Source organism: Gracilinanus agilis, chromosome 1 (genome assembly GCF_016433145.1).
Source record: "Gracilinanus agilis isolate LMUSP501 chromosome 1, AgileGrace, whole genome shotgun sequence".
Taxonomy (NCBI): Eukaryota; Metazoa; Chordata; class Mammalia; order Didelphimorphia; family Didelphidae; genus Gracilinanus; species Gracilinanus agilis.
The window spans coordinates 219,331,787-219,348,954 of NC_058130.1; the positions used below are offsets into that span (position 1 = coordinate 219,331,787).

General features: G+C 44.5%; 2 protein-coding genes across 2 annotated transcripts in view; one reads left to right on the forward strand and one right to left on the reverse strand.

Moving 5' to 3' along the window:
• Positions 1 to 4,042, forward strand: part of TECPR1 (tectonin beta-propeller repeat containing 1) — a 59,576-nt gene extending 55,534 nt beyond the window's left edge. Inside the window, exons 16-17 of the mRNA XM_044678950.1 lie at positions 403 to 522; positions 3,842 to 4,042. Of these exons, the coding sequence (XP_044534885.1) occupies positions 403 to 522; positions 3,842 to 4,042 (321 nt within the window). The remainder of the gene's footprint in view (positions 1 to 402; positions 523 to 3,841) is intronic.
• A 10,892-nt stretch (positions 4,043 to 14,934) lies between these two features.
• Positions 14,935 to 15,462, reverse strand: BHLHA15 (basic helix-loop-helix family member a15). The gene has a single exon (XM_044678959.1). The coding sequence runs from the start codon at positions 15,460 to 15,462 to the stop codon at positions 14,935 to 14,937; it is 528 nt and encodes a 175-aa protein (XP_044534894.1).
• Positions 15,463 to 17,168: the final 1,706 nt, after the last annotated feature.

Genomic DNA, 17,168 nt, shown 5'->3' on the forward strand with positions numbered 1-17,168 from the left:
CCTTCCTTCCTTTCTTTCCTTTCTTTCCTTTCTTCTTCCCTCCCTCCCTCCCTCCCTCTCTCTCCCTCTCTCCCTCCCTTCCTCCCTCCCTCCTTCCTTCCTTTTCTCCTTCCTTCCCTCCTTTCCTTCTTCCCTCCTTCCCTCCTCCCTTCCTCCCTTTCTCTTTTTTTTCTTAAATTTAAAAATATATATATGAAATGCTTTACAAATTTGCACGCCATTCTTGTTTGGGGGCCAATCTAATCTTCTCTGTATTATTGTATGAGCTCTGCCCTTTCCATTTTACATTTTTTACCCTGAGTAAAGCACCTTTCAGAGTGTCTCACTCTTCCCTGGGTTTTTCCAATAGCTGTTGGTTTCAGTGGAATAGGACATTCTCAGACCTCCTCTTTTACATTTCAGGTCTGGGTCATTGCCAATAAAGTTCAAGGAAGCCACAGCCTGAGCTGTGGGACGGTATGTCATAGAACAGGAGTGCAGCCCCGGGAGCCAAAAGGGCAAGGCTGGGATTATGGCATTGGGGTGAGTATGGAAGCCTTCTGGAGTCAGGAGGGAGTACCATGTGGTTGTCCATGCAGAGAATGGGAGGCAAAGCTGCTTCTACCATCTTGTTCAGTGTTGGCACTTAGCAGTCCAGTCTCAGGCAGCCCCCTGAGCACCTGGCAGAAATTAAAAAAATGAGTTGCCCTCTAAAATGTTTGCTCACCATACTTACCTGGCAAAGAAGGGAGGGGCAGAGGACATTCTGGTTCCCAGGTGCCACCTTCCCAGCTGAAACCTTGACAAAACCTGGAGGGAGATTGGGGGGGGGGGAGGAACAGGGAGAGGAATCCCTCTGAAGCACTTCTTACAAATTGGAGTTCAAGAACCACATATCTGAGACTCTTCCCTTTCTCTACTCTTAAGACATGTGGGTGACAGACAGCCAGTAAGACCGTGAAGACCTGGGCCCACGCCTGTTTCCCCTGGTCTTAAAATCTGGCAAGTTTGGGGCCTGAATGCCTAGTGTGGAGGGTGAAGAGGCCTCCACTGCATTTCAAGAGAACCCAATATTGTTTTGTGCTTGCCCCAGTTGTAATTTTGCCTGTGGACAAGCCACCCCATTTCCACATGCCCCTAGCTTTAAACCCCGTTCACTAGAATTTGTGATCAAATTTCTGGGTTCAGAAATCCTTGTTATTTCATATGAATTGGGCTAGTTAGCTTAAAGAAGATAAGATTAACGACGTGATGAAGTTTTTATTTTTGGATTAGCTATTATCTTCTATGTCTTCAGAGGTCCCTACAGGGAGAAATGGGTTTAAATTAAAACCAAGGCCAAAAAATCCTTGGGCTGCTAAAGTACTAGGTGGGCTCTGGAGAGAGGACTTGAAGTCAGGAAGAAGACCAGGGACCAGAGCAGTGATGGTGAACCTTTAAAGACCAAGTGCCCAAACTGCCAGCAGGGTGGAGAGGGAGAGGGGAGCAGCCGGGCTCTGCATCCCTCTGGCTCTCTAGTAACAAAGTCTGTGCTGGGCTGACAGCAGGCAGACTCTGAACGTCACCCGTGGGCCTTGTGCTTGCCTAGAGGTTTAGACATCTTGGCTGAAGGCAGTGGGCTGAGCCGGGGGGGCTTCTCAGTACCTTCTGGATCTGGAATCCTTAAGTGTTAGGGTAATTTTTAAGAAAAAGAAGAGAGCCTAATACATTATCTAACTGATACTTGGCAAATGGAAATTGAAGATGAAATTAATGAAAAGAAGAAAAAAATTAAGTCTACATCATTATTGATGCATTTTGTTTGGATGCATCATTTGCTTCCTAGTAAACATCATTACATTGAAAACAAGTAGCATCTCAATTAAAAGTGATTTTGAAAGATTTAAGAACTCAGATCAATTCAGTTACCAATCAGAGAGAATGGGTATTCACCTCCTGACAGTAATAGACTCAAATGCACAATGAGACATACGAATTTTTGGATATGGACAATATGTGGGGGTTTTTTGTGTGTGAATATTTGTTAAAAAAGGAAATGTCATTAATTTTGCCAAAGAAAAAAGAGGCATTGAGGCATTTAAAAATTTTACATTTAAAAGAAGAGATTATTGGGAAATACAGAGATAAGTAGGACAGCATCAAAAGCAACATAGAGAATTTATTATCCTTTTTTTTTTTTTAATCCTTACCTTCTGTCTTAGAATCAATACTGTGTGTTGGTTTCAAGGTAGAAGAGGAGAAGGACTAGGCGGTGGGGGTTAAGTGACTTGTCTAGGGTCACACACCCAGGAAGTGTCTGAAGGTAGATTTAAACCCAAGTGACCTTTCATATTTATTATACTTTTTTTTTTTAAACCCTTACTTTCTGTCTTGGAGTCAATACTGTGTATTGGCTCCAAGGCAGAAGAGTGGTAAGGGCTATGCAATGGGGGTCAAGTAACTTGTCCAGGGTCACACAGCTGGGAACACAGTCTGAGGCCAGATTTGAACCTAGAACTTCCTGTCTCTAGGCCTGGCTCTCAATCCACTGAGCTACCCAGCTGCCCCTATTTATTATACTTTTTAAAAAACAAGCTGTAGGGGCAGCTGGGTAGCTCAGTGGATTGAGAGCCAGGCCTAGAGACAGGAGGTCCTAGGTTCAAGTCTGGTCTCAGACACTTCCCAGCTGTGTGACCCTGGGCAAGTCACTTGATCCCCATTGCCTACCCTTGCCAATCTTCCACCTATAAGTCAATACACAGAAGTTAAGGGTTTAAAATTAAAAAAAAAAAAAAAAAAAAGCAAGCTGTACATAACAGACACTTGAAGATTCATACATAATATTTCTTTTCTCTATGGAAATTCTCTTTTTTTTCTTCAGATATTTAACTGCAGAATAATTTTCCTAAAAAAGCTAAGTAGTACTATATAAAATATTATGACAGTTCATATAACTTCAAATTTTAGGTTTCTGTTCCTTAACAGAAAGGAAATGTGTTTTAACCTTACCAATATGGAAATGATAGTGGGCAATTCATCAGTGTGCTGGCCCCATGGTGTACTAGTACAACAGATGATACAATCCCAACTCACAATGAGCTTAGATCCTAGTGGAGACAAAATTGGGGGGGGGGGTGTATGCCTATATATATTTATACACACACAAACACACACACACTATAAGTATAAAGTGAGTAAATACAAACATATGCAAGTAGTTAAATTCAGGGTAGTTTAGAAGTAAAAAAAGGAAGGAAGGAGGTAGGGAAGGCCATTGAAACATTTTATTAGAATGCACAAAAGAGAAGGGGGTGCAGAAGAAAAGAGACATACATGACAGCTTTGAAAGTAATGCATTAAATTTAATGTAGGCTTTAAAAAGCAAGCTGTTTAGGGAGAAGCTGGGTAGCTCAGTGGATTGAGAGCCAGGCCTAGAGATGGGAGGTCCTAGGTTCAAATCCAGCCTCAGACACCTCCCAGCTGTGTGACCCTGGGCGAGTCACTTGATCACCATTGCTCACCTTTACCACTCTTCTGCCTTAGAGCCAATACACAGTATTGACTCCAAGATGGGAAAAAAAAAAGCAAGCTGTTTATAAAAACAGATTCCAATTTTTTGTTCTGTTATGTATAGAAAACTGTTAGGGAGTGATTATTAAATTTAGAAGAATTCCATATCTTGTCCAGCACCCCTCCATGAGGAGCTTGAGAACTTGCCCTTGATTCATTGATTTTGACCAGCTCTTCACCCCTTCCTTGCACTCATCGCCCACCGGGAGGGAGGCCCCCATTCCCACTCGCTTTCCTGGCCCTCGTTGTCGTTGCTCTCCCCATTGAGCAGAGGCTGCCTCACTCCTCTTTTTGTGCTCCCTTTTTCTACAAGGGAGGATGGGACCATGTTTCGGTGCGGGCCAACGCTACCAAAGCCCTGAAGGGTGTGTCTCAAGAGACGGCGGAAGACAATCCCTCCAGAACAGCAGACCCCGAAGAGGGAGATGAGAGCAGAGAGAGCAGCTTCTCTAACAAGACGATGCTCGTTGTGCATGCAGGGCACGAGGCGAATGGCAGCGCAGTGACCTGCTGAGGGGTCCAAGCAACCTTCACCCTGCGGGAAACTTGAAACTGGAAGCCGTGCGGGCAGCCCAGCTCCCTGTGGCCAGCAGGTTTTGTAGGGTCTAGATTTGCTACATGAGCCTTTTACAATTAGATTTCTTTTATTCTTGTATTACAATTTGTGCAGGGAGAGAAGGTAGGCATCGATCCTGTGCAAGGTTTGAGGGAGGCGGTCATTTTCAAGCCCCCCCACCTCAGAAATGTGAATTTTTGTGTCATTGCACTTTTGTCTCCCATCTGCTGTCTCTAATCTTCTCTTTCCCTGCCTCTGGAGTCCCCTCCCCGTGCTTCTTGTTCAGGCGGGCCCTCTTCCCCAGGGCAGCCGTGTCACGAGAAGGAGCCCGAGCCTGGGGGAGCCTCCCTCCTCCCTGCAGGCAGGCCCAGCCACAGACCAGGGCTGCAGAGGGAGAACAGGAGGGTAAAACCGGGGGAATCGCTAGTGCTCACAGGCCCCCTTTCTGTGCTGAAGAGCATCATGGCGCTGCCTGTGCCCCGCCGTCCCCTAGACCTAACCCTGGGCTTCAGCGGAGAAGGACGGTCAGGAGGAGAGCTGCGAGACCGGAGGGAACCTCCACATGGCCAGACCCTCCTTCATTTTTCTTCTCCCCTGTTCGTCCTCTTTCACATAGGTTGTATCTCCACGTAACCTGAGATAAAAACAAACACAAAATCCCACAAAAGTGGATACATTTAACCCCAACAACAATCAGTTACTGAAGTGGTTGTTTAAGAAAAACCAAACAGTTGGACTTAATTCACCCGCGGCTGTGTGTAGACAATACTACTGAATTTTCCCTATTTTGTTGCTGTTTACTTGAGTCGTAAAAGAATGTGCTGCCACATTTAGAAAGAATTAATTTGGTATGGCATTAGATTAAAAAGAGAGATGAGGAGTTTTAGAGAATTGTAGTTTGTCCCGAAAACTTGAATCGACATTGTTCTGCGTAGTCATTAACTTACATTAATGTAACCAAATAACACTAAAGCCAAGGAAGGAAGACTACATAGATGTTAGGACTCGGCACTTTGGGGGGGGGGTTGCTTTCCTCTGTCCCTCCCCCGTGAGCATTCAACAATACTTGTTTTTGAGTTCTTCCATGAACTGCCTTTAGGAAAATAAGGCTTGCTGTTCCACTCAGAAAAACCACTGCCCCCATTCCATCAGCCGAATCAAAATGCACTTTGTTGAACTGATAAGTCAGTTAAATCAGTTTATGAAATTGCCCTCGGTTTGGGCCTCTTTTACACAGGCCGATGGTAGATGAATCTCGTGTCATTTTATTGCCAGATTTACGTCCTCTTGGTGACATCTTCCAGTTTGCCTTTCCAAACTGGGAACCTTTGCATGTGCTGTGAATCGAGAACAAATGCCCGGCCTCATTATTTCCAGAATAGAAGCTGATTTACAATTATCTTTGCCCAGAATCATCAGCCTTTTAAGTTTGATCTATTTTCTTCTGTTGTTAGGAGAGAGGACAGGCGTGTCGTTCAATCATATTCCTCTGTATTGTGTTTAACTACACATGGACATATTTTGAATGCAAAATTGCTTTGTGACTTCATCTCATGAACCAGATCTGAAGTCCTAGAGTGAACGACTCTTTTGCATGTACTGTGTCTTCTGGCATTTTGACACTGAGGTGTTTGTATAGTTTTGATGTCCCAGATGGAAAACCATCTAAGATGATTTGCTTAAAAAAGGAGAGAGAGAGAAGCTTGTGTACTTAACAATGGGTCGATTTCCTATCTTGTTTACATGTTTTATTTCAAGATTTCCTTGTAAATGGGCATTATGTTCTGTATTTTCCTAAAAGTTACTTGCAGGTTATGCTATTGATTTTTATTTGTTCTAAAAACAAACTCCTTTAGGGGTTTTAACTCTGCACTCTCTCAAAGGGTGAACTTGTTCTTTTCCCTTTTGAGAATCGAATGTTTACATGTTCAACAGTACCAAATTCTCTCAAATTTCCAAGATTCTTTGAGTCAATAAAATATATTACAGAATAAAGTGGTTGTGTATTTCTCTTTGTTCATCAAGGCCACTTCCTTTATTTATGCAATAATATATTGATAATATATTATTATATTAATTATATTATTATATAAAATGTTCAGGGCCCATGTACATCTATGCACTGTGAGGATCGTTAAAATGATTGAAAAACGACTTTTTCTCCATTTAAATCATACTGTCAGCTATTTTCAGAAGAGAAATGTACTCCAGGGATCACATAACAAAATGTTTTTCTTAGGGAGATTTTCCAGTTTGATTTTAGATGTTTGCCTCTAATTACAGTTGCTTATTTATATGAAAAAGCTTATCGCTTTAGCTTCACAGAAAATGGGTGTATACCATTTAGGAAATGTGCATTCATGCTGTAAATGTGTCAAGTAGTTGTTATACCACCTACCCAAGAAGAGCCAGTTATCTGTATACTGAGGAGATAGTTCAGATGAATGACTGAGCTATTTATAGCCTGGGATTTTGTTCCTTTAATAGGCTGTGAAAGCTGGCTTCAGAAAATATTTGTAATCCCAAAGGACAGCCCACACCTCACAACCAGCACTTTGTGACCACAGAAGTTGGAGAAACTGGGATGGTTAGCTCTAGAAGAGGAGCCAGTGTGTGAAAGGGACTCTCATGTGAAAGAGGGATTAGGCTTATTCTGTTTGACCCCAATGGGCAGAATGTCAAAATGGGTAGAAGTTGCAGAGGCAGATTCAGGCATGTTAAAGTGGCAGCCCTCCTAACAGGGCATCCCAAAATGAAGGGGGCCTCCTAACAGTGACCCAAAATGAAGGGGGCCCCCAGGCCTTCTAACAGCGTCCCAAAATGAAGGAGGCTGCCTCAGGCAGATGTGGGCTCTCTTGAGTTCTTGAAGCAAAGGCTGGACAGCCTTTCAGCTGATGTGTTGGAGCTGGGATTCTCCATTAGCTGAACCAAGTATCTTTTGAGGCCCTTCCCTATTTTGAGACAATGTGATCCTGTTGCCCCATCACCCTACACAGAGGATTCAAGGGTTGTTTTTCTTGTGTATCTGCCTAAGAAATCATTATTCAGGTCTGAATTCTGGAAAGGGAATAGGAAGCCAAAGATCAAAGCCACCTATTGAATTCTTTTTAGGACCCCACCCCTATCCCCATACTCTGAGTATAAACCTTCCCTTGTCAATTCATATCTATTGGGTTGAAAGTCATGGATTTACTCTTTTTTTTTTTTTTTTTTTTTTTTTTACCCTTTCTTCAAGGCAAAAGAGTGGTCAGGGATAGGCACCTGAGGTAAAGTGACTTGCCCTGGGTTACATGGCCAGGAAATATGAGGCCACATTTGAACCCAGGACCTCCCATCTCTAGGTCTGCTTTATCCTCTGAGCCACCTAACTTCATCCCCTACAATCTCTTAAAGGTTCAGTAATTAGCCAGGGGGCACAGAAAAGATGTCCTGAGCATCTCATTGCAAGGTAGATGGAGTCAACCTCACTTGCTTCTGTCATCCCTCAGCCAGCATATACATACATTCAACAGATTTAATTAAGAAATTTCTTAAGTCTCTTTTACCTAATGAGGAGAAATGACTTCCAATGCCATCTGGGAATTTGTTCTGTTTGACTGAACATTTGTTAAAAAAGTATTTATTTGTAATTTTTTCCTCTATTTGGGGGTGATGGGTAATGAAAGGAGAGAATATCCAATTTTGTTCGTGGAAAAAATAAAAAGAATTGTTGTTTGTACCTATGTACCACCCACTTGAGAATCAAGGAAAATAAATTCTACCAAGTCTTACCAGAAAGGATGAGAAGAATTAAGGAGGGAATGCAACTTGTCTTGTTTTCTAGGGAATGTTTGCCTCTACATACATCATTCAAAAGAACAAAAGAACATGAGCATGGGGGCAGCTAGGTGGCTCAGTAGATTGAGAGCCAGGCCTAGAGATGGGAGGTCCTGGGTTCAAATCTGACTGTGTGAGTCAAGTAATTGGGTCAAATAAGTCACTTGACCCCCATTGCCTAGCCCTTACCACTCTTCTGCTTTGGAACCAATACATAATATTGATTCCAAGATGAAAGGTAAGGGTTTACTTAAAAAAAAAAAACACAAAAAACATGCACACAAGTAGTTGAATTTATTGCATCCAATACAGAATTTATCAGTTATTTAAGCAACACTTTCCACCATCCATCAGGCCTTTAGATTTCACAGCAGTGTTGGATTTCAAAGTTCTTGTCCTGGGACCATGCCTTTCCTTTATCTCCCTGTGTCAAAATCCAATACATAACAGTACCTTGGAGGAATATCCCTTGGCAGGCAGAAGAGTGGTCCTACTGACAGGGAAACGAACTTGTCCTGGGCAGTCCAACCCTTTCCAGAAGTGGCCCCACAAAATCAACCAAAATACCTTTTTAAAAAAAACAAATCAATGTTCCAAAGAGTTTTCTCAAATTCCACTAGTCTTAAGATCCCATTTAGAACATCTTCCTTTCCCATCCCACTCATAGCATGATAAATCCAAATCTGAACCATACTAGACACCCACAACTTCAGGTTTGTCTGATGCTATTTATGGGAAAACTAAGAATTGTTTTTATAATGTGACTTGAATAAATCACATATATGGTACAAAGGAAGAAGACCCTGTCTCTTGGGGGCAATGGGACAATCTTGCTTTTCATCTGAGACCCAATTATGAGAATTCAAAACACTGGACAAGAGAAGGAACTTTATGGCTCACCTTTGTTTCTACAAAGGACAAAAGCTCCATTATCAACCTTACTTATCTATAACACTCTTAATGGTTTTCAAAGTGCTTTCACATCCTGCCTAACTCATTTGGGCCTCTTAGTCCCCCTGGGAGGTAGGTAGAAAAAGTATTATCTCTCCTTGTTTAAAAGATGATGAACTATTCCCTTGCCTCATTTAGCAGTATGGCTAGTGTGGCTCAGCGGGCAATGTTGGTGTCAGGAAGCTCTCAAATCAGATCCCAGTTCAGATACTCATTCGCTGTGGGATCCAGAGCAAGGCACAATTTGTCTGAACTTCAGTTTCCTCCTCTATAAAGCGAGAATCCCTTCCAGCTCTAACTGTGCTCTTATGAAGTAATGGCTGTGCTATCTTAGGGGAGTCATTTAATTCCTCAACGCCCCAGGCAATTTCTCAAATGCAGGTCTGGTGCTGGTTGGCATGGGTGGGTGGAGTTTCCTCACCAAGAACTTCCTGAACCAATAAAATGATCCATCTGGTTCATGTGTCTCTATAGATAAGATCTATCTGTATTATATACAGTAAAAACACAGTGAAACTAGAATTGAACCTACATCTCCCTGAACGTGCTGCCTCTATTTGACTAAACTACATGATTATGGGAATTTCTGAAACGCCCCACAGGTTGTACCTCTGCTTTTGGCTTTGTGAGAGATATGAGTTGGGGCGAGGAGGACTTGTTACAGCAAGTTCCTGTGACCAGTATTTGATCAGCAAAGTTAAGACTCAAACTCAAAGTCATTATCTGTACCTTGGGGTGCCTAACACTGCTGTTTCATGTAAACAGGGCCGTCCGCCAAACCCTTTGATATTTCATAATGCCTCTATTTGCCCTAAGAATTGCCCAAGTCCAAAAAAGCTCTAACTAGAACAACAGCAGCTGTCTCTCACTCCTGCGCCTAACCCTGCAAGGTGAGTTCAGGAGGATTGAGTGTGGCACCCTGCAGAAATCACTCTTGGAACCCCTGTCCCCATGGGGTTCTCCTGGGCTCCCAAGCAGCAAGGAGGTGACTCATTCCACCATCATTTTCCTATTTGTGTAAATGGTACTTGAAATTGTATCAAAAATATGAGCCCAGCTCAGAAAGATCCCAGAATCTCTACCCCAAGGGACTCTTTTTTTTTTTAAACCCTTACCATCTGTCTTAGAACCAATAGTGTGTATCAGTTCCAAGGCAGAAGAATGGTAAGAGCTAGATAAGGAGGATGAAGTGACTTGCCCAGGGTCACACAGGATGTGTCTGAAGCTGGACCTGAATCCAGGACTGCCTGAAGGAATTCTAAAACTGGGGGAATGGAGTGGAAGAGATGGATGTTTTGAGGAAACCTGTCTCATTTCTCTCAAAGCTTTTTAAAAACAAATTTTTTTTTCAGTTTGTGAAAAAATATAGAAACATGTCATAAGATTCCTAGCATTCTTTTAAGTATATCTACTCAAACAAAACTCTATGTTTTAGCTTTTAAAGCCCTTGACAACCTTACTCCAACCCATCTATCTGGTCTTACTGTGCATTAGTTCCCCATCTGTAGCTCCAGTCCAACAAGCTGGCCTTCTCTCTCTTCCTCATACATGGCACTTCCTTTTCTGTCTCTTTAAGTCTATGCTGGGTCATGAAGAACTCTCTCCTGCCTGGAACATACTGCCTCACCCCCCCCCCAACCTGAGAATTTCTCTTTCAGTTTAGAGGGCAGCCACAGTGGATTGAGAGCCAGGCCAAGAGATGGGAGGTCCTGGGTTCAAATTTGGCCTCAGATACTTCCTAGCTGGGTGACTCTGGGCAAGTCACTAGCCCTTACCGCTCTTCTGCCTTGGAACCAATACATAATACTGATTCTAAAACCGAAAGGAAGGGTTAAAAAAACAAAAACAAAAACAGTTTAGGCATCATCTTTCTCATGAAGCTTTTCCTGATCCTTCTAATTCCTAGTGCCTTTTCTCCCAAACCACCCTTTATAATTACTCTACATATACTTGTATGTGTCCTTGTCATTTCCCCTGTCACAATGTAAATTTCTTGCAGAAAGGGTTTTATTCTCTATGTTTTTATCACTAGGGCCCAGTAGACACTTAATGAATACTCATTATTGATGTTCAGATCCTTGACTTTATCACCCCTTCTATAAAACTCTTATCATATCCCTGAGACTTTGGGGACACTGTGCATGTGTGTGTGCCTGTGTGTATCTATGTCTGTGTGTCTGTTTAGGAAATTAAAAGGAAGAAAGAGGTTCTGAGAGTTCCTTTTCTGCCTCTAAAATACTCTAGGAGGAAACATCTGTTTTAAAAAAAAAAAAAAGACTCAAGAAGACATTTTAACTCGGATTCTTTCTACAAAATAACATTCCACTTGGTCAAGTCAGTCTCTCTGGACCTCCGTTTCTTCCTCTGCAAAATAAGGCTGTTGGAGTTCTAAAGTAATTTCTTTCTCTAAAGAACTTTATCATCACGCAGGAGGTAGGAAGTGGAAGAATCCGTCTCCCCAGAGAGGGACGGTGAGGGGTAGAAGACGGTGTTAGATTTGGAATTGGGACGTCTGCCTCCCACGGGAACTGGGGGATCCAATCTTGGAACTTCTCTGGGCCCGAGTTCCTTCATCCGAAAAATGGGTGGAACGGGAGTTGCACGATTACCTCGTGGGGCTGCTGTTAATAAAGTCTAGATTGGCCGAGGCTCAGAGAGGCTGTGAGTCGCCCCAAGGTTTCCCAGCTCTCTCTCTGAGCCTCGAAGGCAATGTTGGAACCCAGGTCTTTACGACTCCAAACTTCATTCCCTTTGCTAAGTTTTCCCCCAAAGGACAGGCCAGAGAAAAGCAAGAAGGACCGAGCCACAGACAGCCAGAAGGACGTTGACTAGAAGTAGTCACGCGATATCTACTGGGTGTCCAAACGGCTTAATCTGGCCCTGGACGAAGTAGCTTCTTGAAAATGAGCCAATGCGTCCAGGAGCTGGTCAGCAGCCTCTCTAGAACTTTCTCCTAGAGTTGTCTGAGGCGAAGAGATTAAGTAATTTGCTTAATAGCTATTATATAGTTATCATATTATTATATAACTACCATATAGTTATTATATTATTATATAACTATTATGTAGTTATATTATTACATAACTATTATAGAGTGCTATATAGTCAAATAACTTTGTTTCTGTCATTGAGGACCTGAAGACACAACATTTTCAGTTGAGGACTGGAAACAGAGCGTGCGTGGGACACGCACCCCCAGACCTCCTGTTTCTAGCCCCCTCCTCAAACTTTCCACCTCTCATCCCAGCATCCTAAAACAGATCCTTTCAGTCACACCCGCCTCTTCATGACCCTCTCCGGGGTCTTTTTGGCAAAAATACTGGAGAGTAGTTTGCCATTTCTTTCTCCAGCTCATTTGACAGATGAGGAAACTGAGGCAAACAGGGTTAAGTGACTTGCCCAGGATCGCACCAGCTCATGTCTGAGATTGGATGCAAACCCAAGGCTTCCTGACTCCGGCCCGCGACACCCCTTTGCTGCCCTCCAAAAAACAGATCTAGAAGCTGGGTTTTAGGTTTACCAACTTTAACGAGCAAACTGCGAGAAAGTCCCATCACAATATTTCCCTGATGATTGCATAGAGTGCAGCGATCACATCATATTACATAATTATATAATATCACAATTAAATAACATTTTAACATTTATCGGCTCCCCCTCCTGCTCAGGGACACCACAGGCTCCCCAAAGCTTCACAGTTCAGCTCTTTGGAGGAGAAAGCTTCTGTCCTTACAAAGGGAATCAGAGCAAGGATTCCAGTCCGCCTTGCACAGGCATGTAACATTTGGGGAGACTTCTGTGTGCCAAGGAGAAAACGTGGCTTTACATTATTCTCTCCTCTACAAGAAATACCATCATTTCCATTAGGTAAAAGCAGCCCCATGACACCCCTCCTGTATCTAAGTTCCGTCCCCCGCTCTTCTCTGAAACACCAGGGCACGCGGCTAGGGGGAGAACGTCGGTCCCCTGTTCCTCTGGCTCGGTCCTCAGCTCCAGAGCAGCCCCCCAGGACCGTGACAGGAACCAGGCGAACACCAGGATCCCGTCCCCTCCTGCTTGAGCGGTCAAGGGAAGTGTTCAGCTTGCAGATGGGGGAAGTGGGCAGTTTTCCCCATCGTCCCTCACCTGGAACAATGCACAATGAGCACAAACAACTATTCGAAGAATTGTTGTCAGAGTTCATCCCAAGCAGAAAAGGGAGCAGAATGGAGCTTGGCAAAACTTCTTTCTTGGGAGAACAGGGCAATCTGACAACGAGGGAAAGCCAGCATTTCTGCATGAAGAAAAGCAACAGATTTTTCTTCCGCAGGGACAGATGCACATGAAGAAGAAACCTTAAAACACTGCAAAGTCTGTATGCTAACACTTAGAGTGGCCTGGTGCCCAGGACCCAGAGGATTTTCTGCCCAATCCTGCAGAAAGTCTGCTTTTTGGTGCCGAGTACAGAAAGTCCTTCCTTCCCAAGGCAAGGTCCCATTTTGGGGTCTACATGAGTGGATTGAGAGAATTGTGGCACAGACTTCACCAACAGTGTGTTTTGCTTTGGATTTGGTGCTCTCTTCTTTCAAGAAACATTATTAGGGTTTTTTAGAAAACCATAAGGAGAAGAAAAAAAAAGATATCACCCCTCCACCTTTTCTAGCAAAACTCCTTCTAGAACAGCGATTCCCAAAGTGGGCGCCACCGCCCCCTGATGGGTGCTGCAGCGATCCAGTGGGATGTTGATGGCCACAGGTGCATTTATCTTTCCTATTAATTGCTATTAAAATTAAAAAAAATTAATTTCCAGGGGGCTAAGTAATATTTTTTCTGGAAAGGGGGTGGTAGGCCAAAAAAGTTTGGGAACCACTGTTCTAGAACAAGAGTTTTCGATCTGGTGTCTTAAGACCTTAAGGGGCCTCTAGATAGATTTACGGAGGCCTATGAATTTAGAAAGGAAAAAAATTGCCATATTTTCCCTACCTTCTAATTAAAATTTAGCATTTTCTTCAATTAAAAAAATCTTAATAAATGGAAGCCAATAAAATTACCACTTCTAATTAAAAAAAGTTTTTCGGAGAAGGTTATCCATGGGCTGCACCAGCCTACCCAGTGACATAAAAATGGTTAAGAACTCCTGCTCTGAAGTTTATTTTAGGAATTTTCCCAATCTATCATTGATCATCTAGAAGCAAAAAACTAACTAAACCCCCACCGTGCTTCACCTATCTAAGCCTCAGTTTCCTTATCTACAAAATAAAGAGTTGAACTACATAATTATAAAAATCCCTTTGGGTACCCAAATACTATAAGAATACTATAACAAATCAATAATCATAGAGTGAGATTTGATTTAAATTTGCAGCATGGCATTATGGGTAGAGGGTTGGTCTTAGAGTCAAGAAGATGGGTTCGTTTCTCCCTTCTGATGTATATATGACTAGCTGTGTGACTGTGGTCAAGTCACTAACACTATAAGGTATAGAATTGCCATTTGCATTAGTGGAGTTCCCCTACATAAATCGAATAAATCACTGTTCCCAACCAAAAAAAAAAAAAAAAAAAAAAAAGTCTCCTGGAATATTATCTGTCACACCAGAGAGGGTCAGAGATATTTCAGTTGCAAAGGTCAAAATCTTTATGGGAACAATGCACCGCCCAGGTCACTACAAGCTCTAGCTGAGCCAACTCTGTTTTCGTTTCCTACCCCTCTGGGCACGTTTCAAATGGACCAGACAAGAATCAGGCCTAGAACACCAGTCAGAGGACACCCAGGGGTCCAGAGGCCTGGGGGAGTCCAGAGTCACACAGCACCTGAGGCAAAGGGGTGGAAAATGCCCTCTGGGGATTGTGATTGAGCAAGGGGATGTCAGTTCAAGTTTTTCTCAGTAACTGGCTACCTTTTAGAAGGAAGATGAGACACTTTTACTATTTCTGTAGGGAAAAAAAAAATCACCCCGTCATCCGTGCATGATAATTTGAGATGTTGGCCAAAACATAAGAGACAATAGAAATAGGGTGAAGAGACATTGCTGCACCTTTTTGGAGTCCATTACTCCTCGCCTGAAGATCTCGTGATGCTGGTCCAGAGGGAGAAGGTCCCTCTAGCTCCCTTCCCGAAAACTGTGGATCTGGGTGGAATATTTCTTTAGGTGGTCCTCACTTTCCTCATCTCCCCGCTGCTGCTGATAGTGCTGGTAGAACTTGGAGTTGTGAGCAGATCCTTCTCCTTCCAGGGGTGGGAGACAACCATTGGACATGTTGAGAATGGTGGAAGTCAGACATTTGATATAGTTTTTGGCTAGAGTGAGGGTCTCAATTTTGGAGAGTTTCTTCTCTGCCCTGACGTGGGGAATGACTTCCCGCAAGGCCTGGAAGGCATTGTTGAGTTTGTGCATTCTCTGCCTCTCCCTCTCATTGCTCTCCAGCCTCCTCAGATTGCTCTCCCGGCTGCCCGAGGATGACTTCTTCCTGGCAGTCCCTACCTTGCTGCCTTCCACCTTCTCTCCCTTCCGCCTGTCCCTGTTCCTCAAACATTTCTCCAGGTCCTGCTTACTGGATGTTGGCTCGCCATGAAATGTCTCTTTGTCCGCCAAAATCCTGCGCTTTGTGGGTTTGTTTTTGGTCTTCATATTTCAGTAGAAGATGGGAAATGGCAACCCAGGCTTATCTCCAATTTTTTTTTCCTCCTAAAAATAAAAGGGCTTTTTAAAAATCTTTGGGCACCAATCATGAATGGGTTGTAACAATAAGACACAGACAGTTCCTAGTGTTGGACTGAATGACCACATTTGTCAAGGAGGGCTGAACACCATCATTAGAAGAAACACAGAAGCCATAACTGGACTCTTTCATTTTTAATGCCTTTTGTGCTAAGCTATCTCCTTTCTAGCTCCTCTTATTTATCTGGTTGGAGCTGTGTCCTTTTTTCCCATAGTGACCAATTATTGCTTTATCTTTGTGTCTGTTTAGCACAGGACTAGCTTAGTAATCCCCTGTAGTGACTGATTGACCGTGGACATTTTTTAGATTTATTTAATGAGATCAGCAGGGCTCCCCACGAGTACCTTTGTGCCCCCGTCCACTTCTGCGGGATCCCTGGGGACTTCCAACCTTTTGCTCTCACTCGATGCCGTTGAGTTCTCACTTTTTTTAAAACCCCGGACTTGTCACCCCTGAAAGGGACATCTCTGTAGCTCTCCGACTGCTAACCTGGGAGCCCAGGGCCCTGGACACAGCACCGCATTCCCCCGCGCTCTCACGTGAAACCCCCAAAGGGGTCCCCTGGCCCCCCTAAGCCCCGCTCCTTAGAAACATGCTAAGTGAAGACCACAGAAACAGAGCGAGTACGAGAACAGGAATACAAAGTAGCTCTGAGAGCAGCAGGGGAGCCAAGGAGGTTTTAAACATTAGGGGGCAGAAGTTACAAGGGAGACGACTCAGGACGTTCAGAGGCTCCGCTGGACCCGCGGCTCCTGGCCGCAGCCTCCTGATTCTACCCAGGGACCTGCCGAGATGTATCCGCTCTCAGTCCCACCCCCGAACGATAAGGCTCTGGAGACTCTGCTCGGTCAGTGAAGTCCCACAGGCAGCGTCTAGCGAGTGGGGGACCCCTTCTTCTCCCTCTAACCCACAGCGATGGGTGGGGGGATGGGAAAGGATAACAGTGGGGAGACTGAATGGGAAGGGACCACCTCTAACTCAGAAAGCGCCCACCCGTCTCACCGTCGCCCTTCTTCCGAGCGCCCACGTCCACATGTGTGAGAAGGACAAGGGCAACCAACCTTCTACGTGGAGTTGCTCCCCCACCCCGGACCCCGCCAAGTTACCGGCCCCCAGCCCCAGGTGCCCGCGCGCGACCCCCTTCCCCGCCCCTTTACCTGTAGATCGGAGGCTCGGGGCTAGAACAGGTGCTTGCACAGGACAGGTGCGAGGGGCCAGCGGGCTCGGGCTGCCCAGGGGGGACAAGGACACGTCGCTTTAGTTCGGGCCGGGCGGGGCGGGGCAGGGCTGGGCCAGCGGCTCCGGGATGTAAATGAGCCGGGAGGGGTGGGGGTATGGGAGGGGAAAGGTGTATGTGTGCGTGTTGGGGGTGATGCTGGAGAGAAACGAAGGGGAGATGAGGAGGAAGTCCGGAGGGGGTGGAGGGACAGGAGGCGGGAGCTGGATTCGAGGATTCGGACAGGAGTGAGGGGTGGTGTCGGTCCGTCCCGTATCTCTTTCTTAAAAGGGGAGGGGGGAGGAATCCTCTGGGCTTGGGGGATGAGGGGAGGGAAGGGAAGGAGGGAGGAAGAGACTGTAACTGGCAGGGTGGGTCGGGCTTCTTCCCACTGAGCCG

Coding starts and splice junctions, on each gene's coding strand:
- BHLHA15 (XM_044678959.1), bottom strand. CDS start 15,462: ATGAAGACCAAAAACAAACCCACAAAGCGCAGGATTTTGGCGGACAAA.